Source organism: Gorilla gorilla, chromosome 23, assembly GCF_029281585.2.
Source record: "Gorilla gorilla gorilla isolate KB3781 chromosome 23, NHGRI_mGorGor1-v2.1_pri, whole genome shotgun sequence".
Classification (NCBI taxonomy): Eukaryota; Metazoa; Chordata; class Mammalia; order Primates; family Hominidae; genus Gorilla; species Gorilla gorilla.
Genome location: NC_086018.1, coordinates 36,672,095 through 36,695,186, shown reverse-complemented (window position 1 = coordinate 36,695,186; position 23,092 = coordinate 36,672,095). Strand labels below are relative to the sequence as shown.

General features: G+C 47.5%; 1 protein-coding gene across 8 annotated transcripts; it reads right to left on the bottom strand.

The window, feature by feature from the left end:
* Positions 1-770: 770 nt before the first annotated feature.
* On the bottom strand, positions 771-23,086 carry CBY1 (chibby 1, beta catenin antagonist). 8 transcript variants are annotated; one of them, XM_019018508.4, is made up of 8 exons: positions 22,969-23,081; positions 14,052-14,191; positions 11,596-11,711; positions 8,753-8,858; positions 3,184-3,302; positions 2,838-2,956; positions 2,277-2,394; positions 771-1,508 (listed from the first exon to the last, which is right to left on the bottom strand). In XM_019018508.4, exons 2-8 carry the CDS (start codon positions 14,140-14,142, stop codon positions 1,434-1,436), a joined length of 744 nt encoding a protein of 247 aa, XP_018874053.1. In that variant the 5' UTR covers positions 14,143-14,191; positions 22,969-23,081; the 3' UTR covers positions 771-1,433. The 8 variants fall into 8 exon arrangements, with proteins under 8 accessions (XP_018874053.1, XP_055230629.1, XP_018874057.1 ...); XM_055374654.2 differs by lacking the exons at positions 14,052-14,191; positions 22,969-23,081 and adding an exon at positions 12,066-12,741; XM_019018511.4 differs by lacking the exons at positions 771-1,508; positions 2,277-2,394; positions 2,838-2,956; positions 3,184-3,302 and adding exons at positions 5,878-6,573; positions 8,554-8,672; positions 22,576-22,763 and having other exon boundaries at positions 22,969-23,086.
* Between the last annotated feature and the right edge of the window lie 6 nt (positions 23,087-23,092).

Below are 23,092 nucleotides of genomic sequence, written 5' to 3'. Positions count from 1 at the left end.
GAACGCACAGCAGCAGTGTTCTGTAGTTGGACTGGCTGGATTTTAATCCAGGTCTAGCACTTAACTCTGCAGCCTTGACCAATTACCTTTCTGTGGCTGTTTCCTCTTCTGTAAAATGGGAACAATACCACCTAGATTGTAGTGTTGGTTGATCTGATAAACACACAAAAGGTTTACTCTGGCTGGGCGTGGTGGGTGACGCCTATAATCCCAGCACTTTGAGAGGCCGGAGGCGGGTGGATGGCTAGAACTCAGGAGTTCAAGACTATCTGGGGCAACAAGGCGAAACCCTGACTCTACCAAAAATACAAGAAACTAGCTGGCCACGGTGGCGTGTACCTGTAGTCTTAGCTACCCAGGAGGCCAAGTTGGAGGGGAGGTAAGAGGTTGCAGTGAACCCAAATGACACCACTGTACTCCAGTGAGACCTGGTCTCAGGCAAAAAAAAAAAATTCTGTCCCCCTCTCCTATTCCCCAGAAATCAGTATTATGTTATTCCCTACAAATACTTTATAATTACACAGTGTCATTATAGACTAAAGAAGTACATAGACCCAATCCTTTGTTTTAGGCTGATGGATCTCAAAGTGACTGCCTAAATTCAGGGCAAAGATTGCTATGAAGTACTTGGCTAAAAATGAATTTTTTCACTTGGAAACAATTTGGGCCTATGGCTGTTAAGATGGAGGTGCTGCTGGTTTAGGTGAGAAAATGTGAGGGGCAGTACATGTCTCTGACGTGGTCTCATTTCAAGGTACTTAGGATGACACTTTCAGTTGGAATCATTTTTAATATTTAAATACAAAAAGTGAGCACTGACTTCTGTTTTTTTAAACACACACACAGGTCTAACAGCCAAAATGTGCAGAGGAAATGAGCTCCTGCTGTCTTCCATAGTCCCCATTCTGTGGCTGAAGCTGCAGCCTGCCTCCCTCCTCTCATACATAGGGATTCATAGTGGCCACTTTACACTACAGGTGTAATGCATTTTGTCTGTTTCACATTGTGTGCACGTCCCTCCCCAACAACTCCATTCTTTACAAAAAAAAAAAAAAAAAAAAAAAAAAAAAGCAGTCGTTAATGGTCAGGGGCACATCCCTCCCACTGGCATCGGTTCCTACCCCACAAGGGGAAAGTGAGAGATCTTCCAGTTAGGAGCAATTTGGTGAAAGGAGTCGGGTGACCAGAGCTGGAATAACCGTCTGCATGGCTGCACTCTGGTATCAGAGTGGAGACAGAAGTAAGGATAGTGTGGAGGGCACAGTTGCAAGTTGAGTCTTTCCATGAGACAATGTGGGGATAAATTCTCCCCACCAGGTTTAGATAGATCAATGTGCCAAAGTTAAAAAAAAAAAAAAATCCAAATTATCAGCAGTTCAAACACTTGAATTTCAAACTTATCCCACTGAGACAGCTCAAACAGCAATAACAATCTAGATCTTTCCAGGAAGTGAGGGTAGAGCCCCTGGCATTCCTCCTGAGAGCCCTGTGTTAGGTCCTAGAAGTATCTGGAAAAGAAAAGGAGGGGTGTAAGGCATCATACAGGCCTAGAGAGCTTATTCTCACCATACCTGATGGGGCCAACGTCTACAAAAATAATACTGAAAGCACAGTCAGACAACTAAAAGAGCATGGGCCCGATCCCAATCCCCACCCACACATTAACTGTTGGTCAACTCAGGTGCTACAACAGGAGTCCTCAACCCCTGGGCTGTGGACTGGCACTGGCCCATGGCCTGTTAGGAGCTGAGCCACACAGCAGTAGATCAGCAGCAGGCAAGTGAGAAAAGCTTCATCTGTGTTTACTGCTGTTCACCATCGCTCACATTACTGCCTGAGCTCCACCTCCTGTCAGATCAGCAGCAGCGTTAGATTCTCACAGGAACACAAACCCTCGTGAACAGTGCATGCGAGGGATCTAGGTTGCAAGCTCCTTATGAAAATCTAATGCCTGATGATCTGTCACTGTCTCCCATCACCCCCAGATAGGACTGTCTAGTTGCAGGAAAACAAGCTCAGAGCTCCCACTCATTCTACATTATAGAATTATTTCATTATATATTACAATGTAATAATAGAAATTCAGTGCACAATAAATGTAATGCACTTGAATCATCCAGAACCCCCCCCAACCCCCGGCCACCCCCAACCCACCATCCATGTAAAAACTGTGTTCCATGAAACCAGTCCCTGGTGCCAAAAAGGTTGGGGACCAATGTGTTAGTGAAATAACTTGCGTCTCCACCACTGGCAAAAAGCCCAAGGTCTGGGCTCACCTGCCGCTGCTGCAGTTGCTGCTGTTGCTCCATTTGCAACTTCTCCGTCTCAAAGACAACGGGAAGAACGAGGATCATAAAGGAAGTGGTCCCAATCCACAAGGCTGCCCTAGAAAACCTGCAGAGGAAAATCCCCAGAGGGTGAGCATGAAGACATGCAAACAAAACAGGCAAGAACTACCCAGTAACCAAACCTCTCACATTACATACTCCAATGTTTTTGATAAACGTATTCTACCCGCTCCTTACCCCATACTCCTACCAGAGACAGGAGGAGCAGCTATGGTAGCTGTATCATCTAGTGATGGCGGTTTAACATTCTCCTGAGTTCTTACAAAGCTCCTTATTCATTAATTATCTCCAACAATCTGAAATAACCCCCACAACTCCCCTGCCAGGTAAGAATCCCCATTTTACAGAAGAGAAAACTAAGACTCAGAAAGGATAGGGTACAAGCCCAAGGTCACCCAACACGGGTCTGCTGCTTCCAAACCCCGTGTTCTTTCACAGCACCATGACCATCCCATGCACGTACCCAGTGCCTTTGCCCTCGTTCCTTACCTATACATTTTCTGAGCCACAAAGAGGGAAAGATCAAAAGTGGCTCCGGCCGCGGACCGGACCCTCTCCGGAAACATCTCCGTCAGGCCCCATAGTCTCTCCGACAGGGTCTCATCTAGCTGTGGTGGAGTAGACGCGGGTCTTAGCCGAAAAAGCGACATCCATTCCTGGCCCCGCTGCGGCACTGGGAGCCGCCGAGCCCCACTGGAGCTAGGGCACCCATGGCCCAGCAGGGCCCCTAACCCCGCCTCCCAAAGCAGCCGCTTCGCTCCGATCCCGTACCACGCGGATCCCACACCCACGAGCGGGCCCGCTTCCCGCTCTGCACCCCGCGAGGCCCTAGTACCTCCTCATCGTCGTCCTCCTCCAGCTCCTCCTCAGGCTTCTCCGCGTCGCCTTTCGGGAGCAATTCGTCCGGGGACTGGGGTTCCCCTGCACCGGCAGCAGCGACGGCGGCAGCCATGACTGTAGGGGACACCGGAAGCGGAAAGGAGGTGAGCGCAGCCGAACGGCGGACAGAGCTGCTTTTCCGGGAGCCGAGGCGCGAGCCGGGCGAGAGCGGCGCCCTCTAGCCCCGGGTCCTCCAGTGCCCGCAGCTGGTCCGGCAGCCCAGGCCTTATCCGGGCGTCGGGGATTCGGCGGGTATTAGCAGCAGCTGAGAGGCCTGTGAGAGGTTCTGGGGCGCCACCGCAGTCATTCTGTTCAGCGGGTTTAGGGTGAGCTCAGAAACTTGCTTGTTTTTCTTTTTTTCAAATGCGTTGTTTTAATTCCAGGTAATAGAGTTCAGGGGAGAACAAAGATCAAAGGGCTGACTCTGGCAAGATTCTGGGGGCTTGTTTTACTTTAAGTTCACAGCTAAGGTAGGAGTGGCTGAGTGAAAACAACTCAAGAGATCATGAGCCACTGTATTTTTTTTTTTTAACAAAAGTTTATTCTTAAATTTACAACAGGCTCCAAGACAACACTTTATTCGAGCATAGGTGGCCAAAGATGTGGCCGGGAATAGAGATGTTTAAAGACGAATGGAGTCAGGCCCACCATCACCGCAGGCCCAAGGGACAGTGAAACAGGTCGCTTTTTGTAAGATTTTAGCTTTTTGTTGTTGGTGGTGGTGGTGGTGGCTTTGTTTTGAGACGGAGTCTGGCTCTGTCGCCCAGACTGGATGGAGTGCAGTGGTGTGATCCCGGCTCACTGCAAGCTCCGCCTCCCAGGTTCAAGCGATTCTCCTGCCTCAGCATGCACCACCAACCACGCCCCGCTAATTTTTTGTATTTTTAGTAGAGACGGGGTTTCACCATGTTGGCCAGGCTGGTTTTGAACTCCTGACCTCAAGTGATCTGCCCGCCTCGGCCTCCCAAAGTGCTGGCATTACATCAGCCACCGCACCTGGCCTATATATAGTTATATATTATATATAATATATATTTTATGTGTGTGTATATATGTATATATGTATATATGTGTATATATGTATATATATGTATATATGTGTATATATGTATATATACACATACGTATACATATATACGTGTTATGTATATATACATACACACATACACACACACACACACATACACACACACATACATATATATATAAAGACAGGGTTTCACTGTGTTGCCTAGGCTGGTCTTGAACTCCGAGACTCAGGCAATCCGACTGCCTCAGCCTCCCCAAGTCCTGGGATTACAGGCCTATGCCACTGCGCCCCACCTTGCCGGATTTCTTAATTCGGCCTGTGACCAGGGCCAAAGATTTATCTTCCTTGTCCATCTCCTTGGCCTGCTTCTTGGGCTGTTTTAGAGAGACACTGATCCAGTTTCATTTTCCTGAGCCATGTTTTACTTGGTAGGAATAAATTAGTGTCTTGCAGGTCTTTTGGGAAAACATCAGGTAAATCTCCCCAATGTACCAAACAAAGGTAAGAGTTAACACATAAATACCAGGTGCTCTGGTGCCTGTGGGTGTGGGTGGCTGCGGTGTGATATAAATTTTTGTTTGAGTTTATGTGTTTGTTTGTTTTTGAGATGGAATCTTGCTCTGTCGCCCAGGCTGGAGTGCAGTGGCATGATCTCAGCTCACTGCAACCTCCTGGGCTCAAGCAATTCTCCTGCCTCAGCCTCCCAAGTAGCTGGGACTACAGGCATGTGTCACCACACCCAGCTAATTTTCTTTTGTATTTTTAGTAGAGACGGGGTTTTGCCATGTTGGCCAGGCTGGTCTCAAACTCCTGACCTCAGAAGATCCACCTGCCTCAGCCTCCCAAAGTGCTGGGATTACAGGCGTGAACCACCACGCCCGGCCAATTCTGTCTTTTGATGGAACAACAGAGGCTTAGACTCCAGGCTCCAGTTACTTTTTTTTTTTTTTTTTTTTGAGACAGGGTCTTACTCTGTCACCCAGACTGGGGTGCAGTGGAGCAATCACAGCTCACTGCAGCCTCAGCCTCCCTGGGCTCAAAGTGATCCTCCCATCTCAGCCTCCTGAGAGACTGGGACTACAGGTGTGCACCACCATGCCCAGCTAATTTTTTTTTTTTTTTTTTTTTTTTTTGTATTTTGTTTCGCTATTGCCAGGCTGGTCTTGAACTCCTGAGCTAAAGCAATCAGCCCGCCTCAGCCTCCCAAAGTGCTAGTGCTAGGATTACAGGTGTGTGCCACCACACCTGGCCAGGCTCCATTTAATTCTTTTTTTTTGGAGACGGAGTCTCGCTCTTGTCACCCAGGCTGGAGTACAATGGTATGATCTCGGCTCACTGCAACTTCTGCCTCCTGGGTTCAAGCGATTCTCCTGTCTCAGCCTCTCAAGTAGCTGGGACTACAGGTGCCCACCACCACGCCTGGCTAATTTTTGTATTTTTAGTAGAGACAAGGTTTCACTCTATTGGCCAGGCTGGTCTCGAACTCCTGACCTCAGGTGATCTGCCCACCTCAGCCTCCCAAAGTGCTGGGATTACAGGTGTGAGCCACCATGCCTGGCCAGCTCCATTTACTTCTTGAGAAACTCATGGTTCTGTTTTTAGTCACTTTGGTCACAGAGAGATTATTTAACATCGTTTAATAAAAAACTAGTAGTGCAAACAGGAAAGTAGCATAAAAATATAGTGTAGTTGTGGAAGGCTGGTGCTTGCTGCTGAGAAGCTGAAGCCAGAGGAGGCCAGGTGTGAGGAAGGAGGATTCTTTAAAGGCAAGAAGAGAGAGGCCTGCCTTTAAGAGCCAAGAGAGCCGCTCATCCATGACCCCAACACAGAGCTCTGTAGAACTGCTGTCACACGCCAAACACCAACGTAAGGGGGTGAGAGAATGAACTCCAGCCACTTCTCCCAACACAACCCCACAAAGCTATTCTGGGACATGTGTGTTTGTGAGCTTGTGTGTGGAGAGCACCAAAAAGCTCATCAGCAGCCCCAGGCCTCTGTGCGGTCTGGTTTTCAGACTGGCACCCGCAGGCAGTGCATCTGAAGCACCTTCTAGTTACTATCCCCATCTGGAATCTTGGTTTTCTCCATTCCATGTCACCTTCTATTGCCAACCCAAGGGTGCCAGTGCCTGTGGGTCCCATTATATGATACTCTCTTCCAGGACTGAATCCGCTAGTCTGGCCAAAAAAAAAAAGCACTCAGCCACATCCTACTCCCCAATAAATGTCTCTGGGGTCTTCATTTTCTCTTCCGGCTGATCCTCAGTTCATCCAGTTCCTTCTCCATTAAGTGGGATTCGGCAGTGGACTCTGAAAGCTGAAAGTGAAGCAGCGGCTGTTAGCAAGCAGCACATTTCTAGGAAATGTTTCGGGTTAGCAAGGCCGGTCCTACACACGGAGGAAAGGCCCCCTGCCGCTTCTCTGATGCTGCTGGCCTCCACGATGGGAAACCCGCTGTAACTGGGTAGAATGCAACCCCTGATGACCCAGGACCACAAGTACTTGAAGAATATTCACAGTCCACTCTGTCAGCATGCTGTCACCCGGAGGGCATGGCACTCCCTGCACGAAGGAGAGCAGGTCTCAGAGGACGTCAAAGGCAGATACTGGTGATTGTAAGGCTAAGGGATTAGAGTTGAAATTGATTCTAAGCTGTAGCTCCCATAATGGGGATGAGGGGAAAAAATGCTGGAAATAGAACGCCACTTTCCTCCTTAGGGTTTTTTTGTTTTTGTTTTTTGGTTTGTTTGTTTTCTGAGACACGGTCTCGCTCTGTCGGCCAGGCTGGGTGCTTTTCTTGTACTAACTCACTATCAGGTAGATACTACGATTATGCTCATTTTTTAAAAAAAAACATCCAGGCCGGGCGTGGTGGCTCATGCCTGTAATCTCAGCACTTTGGGAGGCCAAGACAGGGAGATCACTTGAGGTCAGGCGTTGGAGACCAGCCTGGCCAACATGGTGAAACCCCATCTCTACTAAAAATGCAAAAATTAGCCAAGCGTGGTGGCGGGTGCTAATCAGGAGGCTGATGCAGGAGAATCACTTGAACCCTGGAGGCAGAGGTTGCAGTGGGGCAGTGGGTGGAGATCATGCCACTATACTCCAGCCCAGGCTACAGAGCAAGACTCTGTCTAAAATAAATAAATAAATAAAAATAAAAATAAAAAAACATCCAGCCTAAAATGTCAGTCTTTTTCTTTTTTTTTTTCCAAGATGGGGTCTCACTCTGTTGCCCAGGCTAGAGTACAGTGGCGCGATGTCAGCCCACTGCAACCTCCACCTCCCGGGTTCAAGCAATTCTCCTGCCTCAGCCTCCTGAGTAGCTGGGATTATAGGCACATGCCATCACACCCGGCTAATTTTTGTATTTTTAGTAGAGACAAGGTTTCACCATGTTGGTCAGGCTGGTCTCGAACTCCTGACCTTGTGACCCGTCCACCTCGGCCTCCCAAAATGCTAAGATTACAGGCATGAGCCATCATGCCCAGCCTAGTCCTTTTAAAAAAAAAAAAAAAAAAAAAAAAAAAAGATGGGGTCTTACTTTGCAGCCAAGGCTGCTCTCAAACTCCTGAGGTTAAGCCATCCTCCTGTCTTAGCCTCCCAAGTAGTTGGGACTACAGGGGTGCACCACCACAATTAGCTATTATGCCATTTATTGCTGAAGAAATTAAGTTACAGAGCAGTTAGTCAGTAGCAGAGCTGGGTGAGGAACCCAGGCCATTTTGCTCTGGAGTGTGTGCTCTTAACCACTACAGTGTATGCTCTCCTGCCTCTGAACCTTCACAGGCTCCTCTAGGCCCAGTGGGTTGCTGGATTTTTAACAGCCACAAGAAACCAACACTAATGCAGTGTGAGCCCCTCAGCTGGTCTGTGCTGGGCACTGATTAATGCCTACTTGGTATGAGACACTTCAAGCCATGAGCCGGCTCTACCCCTTTTCCTGGAATGCCTTCATCTAACCTCCATTCCTGCCATTATCCTTCCACATTCAGCTCAGATATCCCTTCCTCTGGGAAGCTCTCCCAACTTGACAGAAATAACTTCTCCCTCGTGTGCTGTGCAGATCCTGTGCAGACTCCAACTGGGTCCTTATGTAATTACGCTTACGGTCGGTCCACCTGCCTCTACACTGTGAGGGCAGGAACTGTGTCTTGTTTCTTGCATGTGGCTTTGGATGCAAAGCAACGTACCTGGCCAAACTGGCATTGAGGAGATATCTGTTGGATTAAGTGACTCGAGGTGGAGCCTCCCCAAAAGGAGAAGCTAGGCCTCTCTTCCCCATCACCTGCCTCACCATGTCTAACAGGATGTCCACTTTCAGCCGCAAGAGATTGTTCTCTTCCTCCAACTGCTGGTTCCGCCTGCGAAGGCGCTGAACCTCCCTCCGGTCCACACCGCCACTAACCCCTGTCTCTGGAGGAAGGACAGAACCAGTTAAAGGGGGATTTCCTCCTACAATCTTGTTTGACAAAATGGCAGGAAGTGCAGCTCACCTGCTATCCACTGGCCATTTTCAAACTTCAGGCTTTGCCCTGCCAGGTTCATAGTCGGGGATCCGTATTCCAAGCCCAGCTCCACCTCCCGGGTTGATCGATCCAACTGTGGGCGAGATGCTATGTGACAACTTCAGCAGGCCCGGAACACGCCTTCATCCCAGCTCCTCTTCCGCCAACAATATGACCCCAACAACTCATTTCTCTAATCATTACCTGGCACCTTTAATGATTTTTTTAAAGCCATAAAATCAAATGATGTACAGCAAAAGTTTAATTGTGAGATAAAAAATATACTGTTTTATACATTAGATGTTTTCCAGAAAAGCTATATATACTGAAATTTATAAATTGAATTGTTTTATACCTACTTCACACTTAATAGTTTAAGCAATCCTACTATAAACTGTTAATCCAGTGAAAAATCCTTTTTAAATGTAATAGTCCCCCAAGTTATCATTTGCTTAATATGGAGCTACATATGTTGTGGAAAAGACATAAAATTCTAACAATTAGGAGGAAGAGGAGTTGCTTCTTAACATGCGACAGTACAATTTACATATTCTTTTTTTTTTTTTTTTTGAGATGGAGTTTCCCTCTTTCACCAAGGCTGGAGTACAGTGGTGCGATCTCAGTTCACTGCAGCCTCCGCCTCCTGGGTTCAAGTGATCCTCCCATCTCGGCCTCTGAATAGCTGGGACTACAGGCATGCACCACCATACCCGGCTAATTTTGGGGGGTTTTTTTGAGACGGAGTCTCACTCTTTCGCCCAGGCTGGAGTGCAGTGGCACAATCTTGGCTCACTGCAACCTCTGCCTCCCAGGTTCAAGCAATTCTCCTGCCTCAGCCTCCCGAGTAGCTGGGACTACAGGCGCACGCCACCACGCCTGGCTAATTTTTGTATTTTTTAGTAGAGACAGGGTTTCACCATATTGGCCAGGCTGGTCTCGAACTCCTGACCTTGTGATCCGCCCACCTTGGCCTCCCAAAGTGCTGGGATTATAGATGTGAGCCACCGTGCCCGGCCTAATTTTTGTATTTTTTAAAGTAGAGTCAGAGTTTTGCCACATTGGCCAGGCTGGTCTCAAACTCCTGACCTCAAGTGATGCGCCCACCTCAGCCTCCTAAAGTGCTGGGATTACAGGCGTGAGCCACTGCACCTGGCCTAGATATTCATTTCTACAACTCACTGAGCACCCACCCCGATTCAGGACTCGGTACTGGGTATCCAGGGATGGGTATGACCAGCTCTGCCCTCAATAGCGGCTCAACACAGGGAGACCTTCAGGTAAGTGCTCAAATGTCCCTTTCTCAGTTAGGCCTTCCTGACCACCCTGTTGAAAATGACAGCTCAGTCCCCAGTGCTCAGCCACACCCCCTCCCAGGCCTATGCTTTGTTTTGCTGTCTGGCACATATCACCATCTGATATAAATTTGCTTATTTTCCGTAGCCTTCCATTAAAGTATCTGCCCCATGAAAGCAGGGACTTGATGTTTTTCTCTCCCCTCCTTCATCCACTTCTTCATGCCCAGTGCTTAGGAGAGTGCCTGGCACATAGAAAGGTATCAATCAATAGCTCTTTAATTAATATATTCTAGATTCTAGAATTAAACATTCTAGGCAGAAGGAGTAGCGTGCGCAGAGGAGGTTCACACGGGGCTTGGGCGGCTGCAGCACAGGGTGTGCAGAGGGCAAGGGCGGGAAGGAGAGCTGGAGTGAGGCCACCAAGGGTCATTTGTGCTGCTCCCAAGATCTGGGTCGTTATCCTATAATAACAGGGAACTAATAAAATCCACCAGTGACCATATGGAGCGCTGTGGAGGCCTTACAAGTACCAAGGCTTACAAGTACCTGTCAGCATGTGGAAAACAACGTAGGGGAGGACCGACTTCAAGTCACGGTCAGAGACAGACGTCATGTAAGCACACTGCTGCTCTTACGCTGTGTGGCGTTAGGACAGAGGATGTCCTAGAGGGACCGCCAAGTGTATCTGCATCTCTCACACATGGCAGTGAGGAAAGGGAGCCTCAGGCCTGGGGGCACCAGAAACTGAGATCCTAAGCCTCTGCCTGGCCTGCTCCACAGAATGCCCAGCTCTGGCCACAGTGGGGCTGCCCCCACCATGATTTTCACTGGGAACAGGAGACAACAGACTCTTAAGACCTGAAACCTGGAGTGAATGCTCAGCCCCCACAGCCTTGTTGTTCAACCCCACTCGCCTTCTGTGAAGACATGGCCAGTCTGCATAGCCAGCTCTGTAGGAAAAGGTCACAGAATAAAGTAGAAGTCAAATTGGATAATACTGGCTGGGCGCAGTGGCTCACACCTGTAATCCTAGCACTTGGGGAGGCCAAGGCGGGTGGATCACCTGAGGTCAGCAGTTCGAGACCAGCCTGGCCAACATGGTGAAACCCTGTCTCTACTAAAAGTACAAAAATTAGCTGGGCATGGTGGCGGGCAGTTGTAATCCCAGCTACTCAGGAGGCTGAGGAAGGAGAATCGCTTGAACCCGGGAGGTGGAGGTTGCAGTGAGTCGAGATCGCGCCACTGCACCCTAGCCTGTGGGACGGGAGCGAGACTCCATCTCAAAAAAGAAAAAAAAATTTGGGTATTTGGGGTCAAATATCATAATGAGATTGTCTTCTTAGGTTCTTGGATAAACAAGCTCTGACGATCATTCCCAAACAAGACTTCAAAAATGTTTTCCGCAATAGCAATGATATGGACGGAAAGGATGCCCTCCTGCACCGATGCCTCTGGAGGACCACACTTTCCATTCAGAGACACGCTCAGCACTCAACTCATGCTGCACACCCGGCCGACCCCAGTACCGACACTCACAGAATGCAGGTTGGAGAGAGATGCCGACTTCCGAGGAGGTGTCTTCTTCGGACTGAACGTATTCCCAAAGAAAGGCATCTTTGGCCTGATGAAAGCAAAGCCAATGCTCCCTTCTCCTAGGGTCAGAAAAAGTCAGGGGTACAAGCAGCTGGATCACTGACCTTATGCCATTGTCTTCAAATCTTGAAGACATACATTTTATCATGTGGCTACTAATGATCCTGGTGCTATGGTTTGAATGTCCCCACCAAAACTCATGTTGAAATTGAATTGCCATTGTTTAACAGTATAAGGGGTGACTGGGCCATGTGAGCTCTGCTCTCATGAATGGATTAATGCCACTGTCATAGAGTAGGTTAGTTTTCTGTGGCGTGGGTTCCTGGCAAAAGGATGAGTTCTGCTGCCATGCTGTCTGTCTCATGCACTTGCTCACCATGTGAGCCTTCTGCCTCACACAGGATGACCCTCACCAGATACTTGCACCATGCTCTTGGACTTCCCAGTCTCCAGAACTGTGAGCCAAATAAACTTCTTTTCTTTATAAATTACCCAGTCTGTGGTAATCTGTAACGGCAGCACAAAATGGATTAAGACGCCTGGTAATAGCTCCCATGTGCTGAACGCTCCCTTTGTGCTACGCGGTATGCTAAGATTTTTGGGTGGCACACAGTGGCGCATGCCTGTAGTCCCAACTACTTGGGAAGCTGAGGCTGGGGGGTCGCTGGAGCCCAGGGAGGTTGAGGCTGCAGTGAGCTGTGGTCCACTGCTGCTCTCCAGTCTAGGCTACAGAGTGAGAGACCATGTTTCAAAAAAAAAAAAGTTAGCCTGGCATGGTGGCACACAACTACAGTCTCAGTGACTCAGGAGGCTGAGGTAGGCAGATCACTTGAGCCCAGGAGTTTAAGACCAGCCTGGCCAACATGGCAAAACCCTGTCTCTACAAAAAATACAAAAATTAGCCAGGCATGGTGGTGCGTGCCTGTAGTCTCAGCTATTCAGTAGGCTTAGGTGGGAGGATCACTTGAACCTGTGAGTCTGAGCCTCCAGTGAGCTATGATCATGCCACTGCACTCCAGCCTGAGTCAAAGAGCATTACCCTGTCTCTAAAAAAAAAAATAAAGAAAGAAAGAAATGGCTGGGCACAGTGGCTCATACCTGTAATCCCAACACTTTGGGAGGCCGAGGCGGGCGAATCAAGAGGTCAGGAATTTGAGACCAGCCTGGCCAACGTGGTGAAACCCTGTCTCTACTAAAAATACAAAAAATTAGTTGGGCATAGTGGCGGGTGCCTGTAATCCCAGCTAGTTGGGAGGCTGAGGCAGGAAAATTGCTTGAACCCAGGAGGCAGAGGTTGCAGTGAGCCGAGATTGCGCCACTGCACTCCAGCCTGGGTGACAGAGCAAGACTCTATCTCAAAAATAAATTAAAAAATTAAATAAATAAATAAATAAGTAAAGCTATGCTTATATTTCCTTTCCAGATTGATAACAGTGCTCCTCACTTGTCACCAGTGTCACTTGTCAACAGTGCCCCTCATATGTCACGTTACCTCTTCTGTTATGGAAGGTGACCTGAGGTGTCCTGAAAAGGGGGCAGGTCCACGACATGGCGGAGCTGACAACAACACCCCCCCAACCTGTACATTTACTTTTAGCATAATGCAACCTATTGCAATTCACCTAGGCCTAGTTAAGTAGATTTCCTGATAACACCCTGGTTTTTGGGCAGAAAAGGAGGGGAGAAGCAAACTTTTTATTTAGGCTGGGAGCAGTGGCTCACACCTGTAATCCTAGCACTTTGGGAGGCCAGGGCGGGAGGATTACTTGAGCATAGGAGTTCAAGACCAGCCTGGGCAACTTAGCAGGACCCGTCTCTACCAAAAAAAAGGTTAAAAAAGAAAAAAAAATATATATATATATATAACATTAATACAGAAAAGTCTACCACAAATCATAAGTGTAAGGTTTCATGAGTTTTTACTACACAAGTATAACCACCCTCCAGGGCCAGGCGTGGTGGTTTATACCTGAAATCCCAGCACTTTGGGAGGCCAAGGTGAGAGGACTGCTTGAGCCCAAGAGTTCAAGACCAGCCTGAGTGACACAGTGAGACCCCCATCTCTAAAAAAATTAAAATCAAATATTTTTAAAATTTTATTTTTTATTTATGATTTTTTTTTTTGAGACAGAGCCCTGCTCTGTGCCTCAGCCTTGTAAATAGCTGGGATTACAGGTGTGTGCCACCATGCCCAGCTAATTTTTGTAGTTTTAGTAGAGACAGGGTTTTACCATGTTGGCCAGGCTGGTCTCGAACTCCTGACCTCAAGTGATCTGCCCACCTTGGCCTCCCAAAGTGCTGGAATTACAGGTGTGAACCAACGCACTGGCTCAAAACATTTTTTTAAAACCACCCTCCAGATTGGGATACAGAGCATTTCAGCACTCCATAAGCCTCACCTGGCCACTGTACATGCACAGAATTGCACAGTGAGTCCTCGTTTGCATCTGGCTTCTCACACTCAACGTCATGTTTCTGACATTTATCCATGCAGCTGTGTGTAGTTATAGTTTGTTCATTTGCATTGCTGGATAATATTCTATTGTATAAACATAGCAAAATTTACTTGTCTACAGAAGATGGACATTTGAGCTGTTTACAGTTTTGTTTTGTGTTTCTTGAGACAGGGTCTCGTTCTGGTCCCCCAGGTTGGAGTGCAGTGGTACCATCTCTTCACTGTAGCCTCGACCTCCCAGGCTCAGGTGATCCTCCCATCTCAGCCTCATGGGTAGCTGGGACTACAGGCACGCACCACCATGCTGGCTAATTTTCTGCATTTTTAATAGAGATGGGAGTTTCGTCATGTTGCCTAGTCTGGTCTTGAACTCTTGGGCTCAAGTGATCTGCCTGCCTCAGCTTCCCAAAATGCTGGAATTACAGGTGTGAACCACCACGCCCGGCCTGTTTCCAGTTTTTGACCATCAAAAATAGTGCTGCTAGGCCAGGCATGGTGGCTTATGCCAGTAATCCTAGCACTTTGGGAGGCCAAGACAGGAGTATCACTTGATGCCAGGAGTTCAAGACCAGCCTAGGCAACATAATGAGACCTCATCTCTACAAAAAATTGAAAAATCAGCCAGGCGTGGTGGTGTACCCTTGTAGTCCTACTCAGGAGGCTGAGGTGGAAGGATTGCTTCAGCCCAGGAGTTTGAGGCTGCAGTGAGCTATGATCACCACTGCACACTCCAGTCTGGGCAACAGAGCAAGACCCTGTCTCAAGAAAAAAAAAAAAAAAAAAACTACTGCTAAGAACATAAGACTTGAGCATGTATATCTACATGCATATGTACACTTTTCTGGTTCCATACTTAGGGGTATAACTATAGAGTCACAGAGCATTCATATATTTAGCTTTAACAGATTCTGCCAAATGGTTTTCCAAAGTCATTGTACCAATTTAGACTCCTATCTGCAGTTTGCAAGAGATCCTTGTCAATATCCGGCACTTTCTTTTTCATCTTTTCCATTCTGGCAGGTATGTAATGGTGTTGCATTGTTTAATTTGCTTTTCCCAAATAACTAATTAAGTTGAGCATCATTTAACATACTCCTTGGACATATATGGATTTTTTTGTGGCATGCTTATTCATGTATTTTGCCTTTTTTGTTTTTTTTTTTTTTTGAGATGGAGTCTCCCTCTGTCATCGGGCTGGAGTGCAGTGGCACAATCTCAGCTCACTGCAACCTCTGCCTCCCAGGTTCAAGTGATTCTCCTGCCTCAGCCTCCCGAGTAACTGGGATTACAGGAACACACCACCATGCCCAGCTAATTTTTATATTTTTAATAGAGACAGGGTTTCGCTATGCTGGCCAGGCTTGTCTCGAACTCCTGACCTCAAGCAATCTGCCCGCCACAGCCTCCCAAAGTGCTAGGATTATAGGCATGAGCCACCGCGCCCAGCCCTCTTTTGCCATTTTTTAAAATTGAGCTGTCTATCATGTTCATTTTGTAAGGGTTTGTAAGGGTATTTATATACGCTGGATACAAGTTTCACTACTGTATATATGTACAGTACTGAAAATATCTTCTCCCACTTTTTTCTTTTTGCTTTCTCCTTCTTTTTTTTTTTGAAACAGAGTCTCGCTCTGTCACCCAGGCTGGAGTGCAGTGGTGCTATCTTGGCTCACTGCAACCTCTGCCTCCCAGGTTCAAGAGATTCTCCTGTCTCAACCTCCCGAGTGGCTGGGATTACACACTCCTGCCACTAAACCCAGCTAATTTTTGTGTTTTTAGTAGAGATGGGGTTTTGCCATGTTGGCCAGGCTGGTCTCGAACTCCTGACCTCAAGTGATCCACCCGCCTCCGCCTCCTAAAGGGCTGGAATTACAGTCATGAGCCACTGCGCCCGACCTCTTTTTGCTTTCTTTTTTTTTGGAGACACAGTTTCGCTCTTGTGGCCCAGGCTGAAGTGCAATGGTGCCATCTCGGCACACTGCAACCTCCACCTCCCGGGTTCAAGTGATTCTCCTGCCTCAGCTTCCCAAGTAGCTGAGATTACAGGCATGCGCCACCACGCCCGGCTAATTTTTGTATTTTTAGTAGAGACAGGGTTTCTCTACGTTGGTCAGGCTGGTCTCGAACTCCCAACCTCAGGTGATCCACCCACCTCAGCCTCCCAAAGTGCTGGGATTACAGGTGTGGCCACCGCGTCCGGCCTCTTTTTGCTTTCTTAATGCAACCTCCGCCTCCCGGGTTCAAGCGATTCTCCTGCTTCAGCCTCCCAGGTAGCTAGGACTATAGGCACGCACCACCACATCCAGCTAATTTGTGTATTTTTAGTAGAGACGGGGTTTCACCATGTTGGCCAGGATGGTCTCAATCTCTTGACCTCGTGATCCACCTGCCTCGGCCTCCCAAAGTGCTGAGATTACAGGTGTGAGCCACAGCTCCCAGCCAGAAGTTCTTAATTATAATGAAATCCAATTATTTATTTATTTATTTATTTATTTATTTATTTTGAGATCAAGTCTTACTCTGTCACCCAGGCTGGAGGGCAGTGATGTGATCTCAGCTGACTGCAACCTCTGCTTCCTGGGTTCAAGCAATTCTCCTGCCTCAGCCTCCTGAGTAGCTGGGATTACAGGCACCTGCCACCACACCCAACTAATGTTTGTACTTTTAGTAGAGATGGTGTTTCGCCATGTTGGCCAGGCTGGTCTTGAATTCCTGACCTCCCAAAGTGCTGGGATTACAGGCATAAGCCACTGCACCCAGCCCAATTTATTATTATTTCTTAATGATTAGTGCTTGTATTGTATTTTTAAAATGTTTGCCTACCCCAGGCTGGGTATGGTGCCTCATGCCTATAAATCCTAGCACTTTGGGAGGCAGAGGCAGGCAAATAACTTGAGTCCAGGAGTTCAAGACCATCCTGGGCAACATGGCAAACAAAACCCTGTCTCTACCAAAGATACAAAAAATTAGCTGGGCATGGTGGTGTATGCCTGTGGTCCCAGCTATTCAGGAGGCAGAGGTGGGAGGATTGCTTGCACCCAGGAGCCAGAGGTTGCAGTGAGCTGAGATTATGACACTGCACTCCAGCTTGGGTGACAGAGTGAGATTCTGTCCCCCGCCCCCCAAAAAAAATTGCCTACCCCAAGGTCATGATGATATTTTTTGTTAACTTCTGGTAATATTATTGTTTACATTTCACATTTGTGACTATAATTCATCTTGAATTAATATTTGTATATGATGTAAAACAGGGGTTAGTGTTTTTTCCCCATATATCACCCAATTTTTTATTTTATTTATTTATTTTTATTTTTTTTTGAGACAGAGTCTCATTCTGTTGCCCAGGCTAGAGTGCAGTGGCGTGATCTCGGCTCACTGCAGCCTCGACCTCCCAGGCTCAAGCGATTCTCCCACCTCAGCTTCCCAAGTAGCTGAGATCACAGGCATGCGCCACTAGGCCCAGCTAATTTTTGTGTCTTTTGTAGAGACGGGGTTTCGCCATGTTGCCCAGGCTGGTCACGAACTCCTGAGCTCAAGCGACTGGCCCGCCTTGGCCTCTCAAAATGCTGGGATTACAGGCCTGAGCCACCACGCCTGGCCTATATTATTCAATTTTAATTTATAGCACGCACACAGCTTACAAAGAATCCTTCTAAGAAGACATAGACTGAAGAGAACAACAATGACGGCACAAGTGAGCAAAAAGAAAACAGCCGACCTCTCACTGCTCCTCCTGGGCGTAAGGTCTTCCTTCACTACATTATGAAATAAAAGCAGTAACGGGTTAATTGGATCTGACAAGAAATGGGCCAAAAAAGGCAGGAGGAGGGGTTGGTATCTTTTCAAGACTATTTGAAACAAGGTTTTATATCCATTATCATTAAAAGAGAATTCAAAGTATGAATCCATCACAATCAGCAAGATATGTATCCAATGAGAACAGGAAAAAAAACTTCCAGGCTGTTTTCATTAAGGGAGAAATTGATCTCACTAAAATTAATGATAAAAGTTATGAAGCTTCTTTGGAATGTATGTAAAACATACAATACATAAGTATATGTATATATAATTTATAAATAAATGAAGGTATTTGGGGTTATGTGCTCATGACAGCTTTCCTGGTAGTTATGTGTTTGAATTAAAAACAATCATACAGTGGCTCACACCTGTAATCCCAGCACTTTGGGAGGCCAAGGCAGGTGGATCACCTGAGGTCAGAAGTTCGAGACCAGTCTGGCCAACATGGTGAAACCCTGTCTCTACTAAAAATGTACAAAAATTAGCTGGGAGTGGTGGTGCTCACCTGTAATCCCAACTGCCTGGGAGGCTGAGGCACGAGAAACGCTTGAACCAGGGAGGTGGAGGTTGCGGTGAGCCGAGATCACGCCACTGCGCTCCAGCCTGGGTGACAGAACGAGACTCTGTCTCAAAAATAAAATAAACTAAAATAAAATCATAAAAATAAAAACAATCATAGACCAGCAACTTAGGGGATGGCATTTGGGCCTGGGCACAGCACTTTAGAACTTGGACAAACCAGAGTGCTTCCAGCTTGGTAGTGGAGGGGACGGGGTGGGGACCAAGATGCAGAGGGGGGTTGATGCTGTGTCACCATCCAAAACACACTGTAAGGCCCTGGCACTGTTTCTGCTGGAGAAGAGAAAGAGGTTAGAAGAGGGGAAAGCATTAATCTTATGTCTATAATCTTTTGTAAAGGACACAACAAGAATAAAATAGGAGGAATATCCATGAATAAAGTTCTGGAGACTGAGGCAGTAGAATCGCTTGAACCCAGGAGGTGGAGGTTGCAGTGAGCCGAGATCGTGTCATTGCGCTCCAGCCTGGGCAACAAGAGTGAAACTCCGTCTCAAAAATAAATAAATAAATAAAGATGAAAATGCTAGGGTTTGGGGAAGTTTCCCAATTTTCCCAAGGTGCATAGCCATGATCAGTTGGCAGAAGGTGTATATGTGTCTGCGTGTGTGTGTGTGTGTGTGTATGTACCTGTACACACACATATATGGTATATGTGTATATACATATGGTGTGTGTGTGTCTATATACACATGTATATACTTATCCTTGTATTAGTAACGTGAGGCACATCATTAACAGATGCATTTTCGGCCCGGTGTGGTGGCTCATGCCTGTAATCCCAGCACTTTGGGAGGCCGAGGCAGGTGGATCACTTGAGGTCAGGAGTTCAGGACCAGCCTGGCCAACACAGCAAAACCCCGTCTCTACTAAAAATACAAAAATTAGCCAGGCGCGGTGGCATGAGCCTGTAATCCCAGCTACTCGGGGGGCTGAGACAGGAGAATCGCTTGAACCTGGAAGGCAGAGGTTGCAGTGAGCCAAGATCACGCCACTGCACTCCAGCCTGGGTGACAGAGCAACGCTCCATCTCAAAAAACAAAAAGTTAAAAAAATGCATTTTCATTCATCATATTGGCAAAAATTAAAAAGATGAATAATACCCATGGTTGATGAGGATGTGAAGAAAAAGACACTGTTATTACTGGTGGAATCAGAAGATGCTATAATTCTTTCAAGGGCACTCAAAACTTGGCAAGATTGTAAATGTGTACACTTTTTGGACAGCAACTCTACTTCTAAAATATTACACTCCAGAAAGACTTGGACATGCTTACACCCAATGTTCTCTATTGTTGATAACAGTAAAAAATAAGAAACAATCCAAACAATTTGGGTGTAGCCAAATAATTTGTGGCACATTCTTTTTTTTTTTTTTTTTTTTGAGACAGAGTCTCACTCTGTCGCCCAGGCTGGAGTGCAGTGGTGCGATGTCGGCTCACTGCAAGCTCCGCCTCCCGGATTCACACCATTCTCCCGCCTCAGCCTCCCGAGTAGCTGGGACTACAGGCGCCTGCCACCACACCCAGGTAATTTTTTGTATTTTTAGTAGAGATGGGGTTTCACCGTGTTAGCCAGGATGGTCTCGATCTCCTGACCTTGTGATCTGCCCGCCTTGGCCTCCCAAAGTGCTGGGATGACAGGTGTGAGCCACTGTGCCCGGCCAGCACATTCTTATAATAAAATTGTGGGCCTAAGCCGGGTGCGGTGGCTCACGCCTATAATCTCAGCACTTTGGGAGGCTGAGGCAGGTGGATCACTTAAGGTCAGGAGTTTGAGACTGGCCTGGCCAACATGATGAAACCCTATCTCTACTAAAAAATACAAAAATTAGCCAGGTGTGGTGGCACACGCCTGTAATCCCAGCTACTCAGAAGGCTGAGGCTTGAACCCAGCAGGCAGAGGTTGCAGTGAGCTGAGATTGTGCCACTGTAGCCTGGGTGACAAAGCAAGACTCTGTCTCAAAAAAACAAAAAACAAACAAACAAAAAAAAACAATGGTAGGCCAGGTACAGTGGCTCACACCTGTAATCCCAGCATTTTGGGAGGCCAAGGCAGGAGGATCACTTGACGCCAGGAGTTCGAGACCAGCCTGGCCAACATGGCAAAACCGCATTTCTACTAAAAATACAAAAATTAGCCCAGTATGGTGGCGTGTGCCTGTAATCTCAGCTACTCAGGAGGCTGAGGCACGAGAATTGCTTGAACCCAGGAGGCAGAGGTTGCAGTGAGCAGAAATTGCGCCACTGCACTCCAGCCTGGACAACAAAGTGAGACTATATCTCAAAAAATAAAAATAAAAATAAAATTGTAAATAGCAATTAAAGACAGTGAGATAGCTGTATATGAACTAACCTGAAAGACTTCTGACATGCTTTAACACTGCAAATGCAGGTTGCAGAATGACGTGTATGGTATTTCCCCCATATGATAAGACAAAGTGAAAATAAAAGAATAGGCCAGGCGCGGTGGCTCACGCCTGTAATCCCAGCACTTTGGGAGGCCGAGGCGGGCGGATCACGAGGTCAGGAGATTGAGACCACTCTGGCTAACACAGTGAAACCCCGTCTCTACTAAAAATACAAAAAATTAGCCTGGCATGGTGGCAGGAGCCTGTAGTCCCATCTATTCATAGTCCCAGCTACTCAGGAGGCTGAGGCAGGACAATGGCGTGAACCCAGGAGGCAGAGCTTGCAGTGAACCGAGATCGCACCACTGCACTCCAGCCTGGGCAACAGAGCCAGACTCCATCTCAAAAAAAATAAAATAAAATAAAATAAAGTAATATATGTGTGTATTAAAAAAAAGAAAGAGGCCGGGTACGGTGGCTTATGCCTGTAATCCCAGCACTTTGGGAGGCCGAGTTGGGCAGATCACGAGGTCAAGAGATCGAGACTATCCTGGCCAACATGGTGAAACCCTGTTGCTACTAAAAATACAAAAATTAGTCGGTTGTGGTGGTGTGCGCCAGTTGTCCCAGCTACTCAGGAGGCTGAGGCAGGATAATTGCTTGAACCCAGGAGGCGGAGGTTGCAGTGAGCTGAAATTGCACCACTGCTTTCTAGCCTGGGTGACAGAACAAGACCCCATCTCAAAGAAAAAAAAAAATAGAACAGAAAGAAAGAGATCTGGAAGGCTACGCCAAACTGTTCATAGTGGTTAAACCTGAAAAAGGGAATAGGATGACTGACTTGAATGAAATTGTCATTTTATAGGTTAAAAAAAGGTCAAATTGTGACAATTTCATATGGTACAATATAAAATTATATTAAATATACTCGAGATTTAATGAATTATTACAATGAGAATATATTCATGTATTACTTATGAACAGAGTAAACAAAACACAGTTAAAAAGCAGCCCCCAGCATGCCTAAAATCTAGAGACATTTGAAGAAGGAGAAATAAGTCAGGTCCCCACTGATGCTAACTGCACTGGGCCTGAGCACATGGGCTGGACACAACAAGTTTAGGGGCCTGGCTCTGCCCTTCAGTTGCCTGCTAGACCTTGGCCCAGCTGCTTTACTTCTCGGGCTTTAACTGGGCACCTCACTCATGACCGCACTAATTCTCGTAACACTACAGCTGGGAGCTGTCATCCATATATCACAGATGAGGAAGGGTCTGGATTAGCTACCTTTTAAGTTAGATCTAATAATCCACAAACAGCTCAGCTGAGATCCTGGGATTCTGGGGCATCCGCGTGCACTTGAGGTACAAGCTGTCCCCCTGGGCCATGGCAACCTTCTTTCTAGTGAAACTCCAGGGGCGAGCGTGCTCCGCACACAGGAAGTGAAGGGGGAGCACCTGGCTTCCAATGATCACTCTGCGGCTCACCCACAGTGGGACTCCAACATTTATCCCCCTTGGACTTCGGCTTCTTTCTTTGCACTGAGGAATAATAATAGTACCTGGCTCACAAGATGTTATAGTGTTTTAGTGTTTATAGGAAGCTGTGCACTTGATCCTCACAACGACCCTGGGAAGAGGATCAAGTAAGTAGAGCCTCCCCAGTCCACAGATACTGATACTAATCACTAATCATTGTGTAAAGGTTTTCCGTTTGCAACAGGCCATAAAATATATTATCTTACTTTAATTCTAAGAAAACAAGGGCGGAATCTCTGGCTTTCATCGGATTCTCAAAGGTATACGTGTCCCCCAAGGAGTTCAGAGGTAGCCATGTTACGCAGGTGCACGGCCCCCAGGGCTGTCGGACTCAAGTAACAGCTGTCAACAAACGTTCACACGCACGATCTCATGCAATCACCTTCACGGCGACCTACGGGGAGGAATTACCGCCCCAATTCACAACCGCGGAGACACACAGAGGAGGGCGGCCACCGCCCGGGGTCGCCCGGCCTCCGCCCCCTTCCCCGGGCCCTCCTGAAGCCTCTCTCCAGGCGAGGCCCGGACGTCCTACTCAGCTCGGGCCCCCGAGTGAACCCAGGCAGCGCTGGCCGGCGACGCCGGACTCGGAGACGTACCTGACGCGTCCCAGAAGCCGGGGTCCAAGCGCTCCCCGAACCCCCAGCAAGGACCCTGTAGCCCAGAGCTACCTTGACCCACCCGCCTCCTGCTGCCCGCCCGCCACGCGCATGCGCCGCCCCG

Excerpts from the sequence above, each read along its gene's own strand:
- CBY1 (XM_055374654.2), bottom strand. The coding sequence starts at position 12,273 with ATGCGCCACTGTGTGCCACCCAAAAATCTTAGCATACCGCGTAGCACA. Across the intron at positions 11,712-12,065 it reads GAGCATGGTGCAAGTATCTG|GAGAAGGGAGCATTGGCTTT; the intron begins GTGAGGGTCATC and ends TTCTGACCCTAG. Across the intron at positions 2,395-2,837 it reads GTGGCTCAGAAAATGTATAG|GTTTTCTAGGGCAGCCTTGT; the intron begins GTAAGGAACGAG and ends TTTCCTCTGCAG.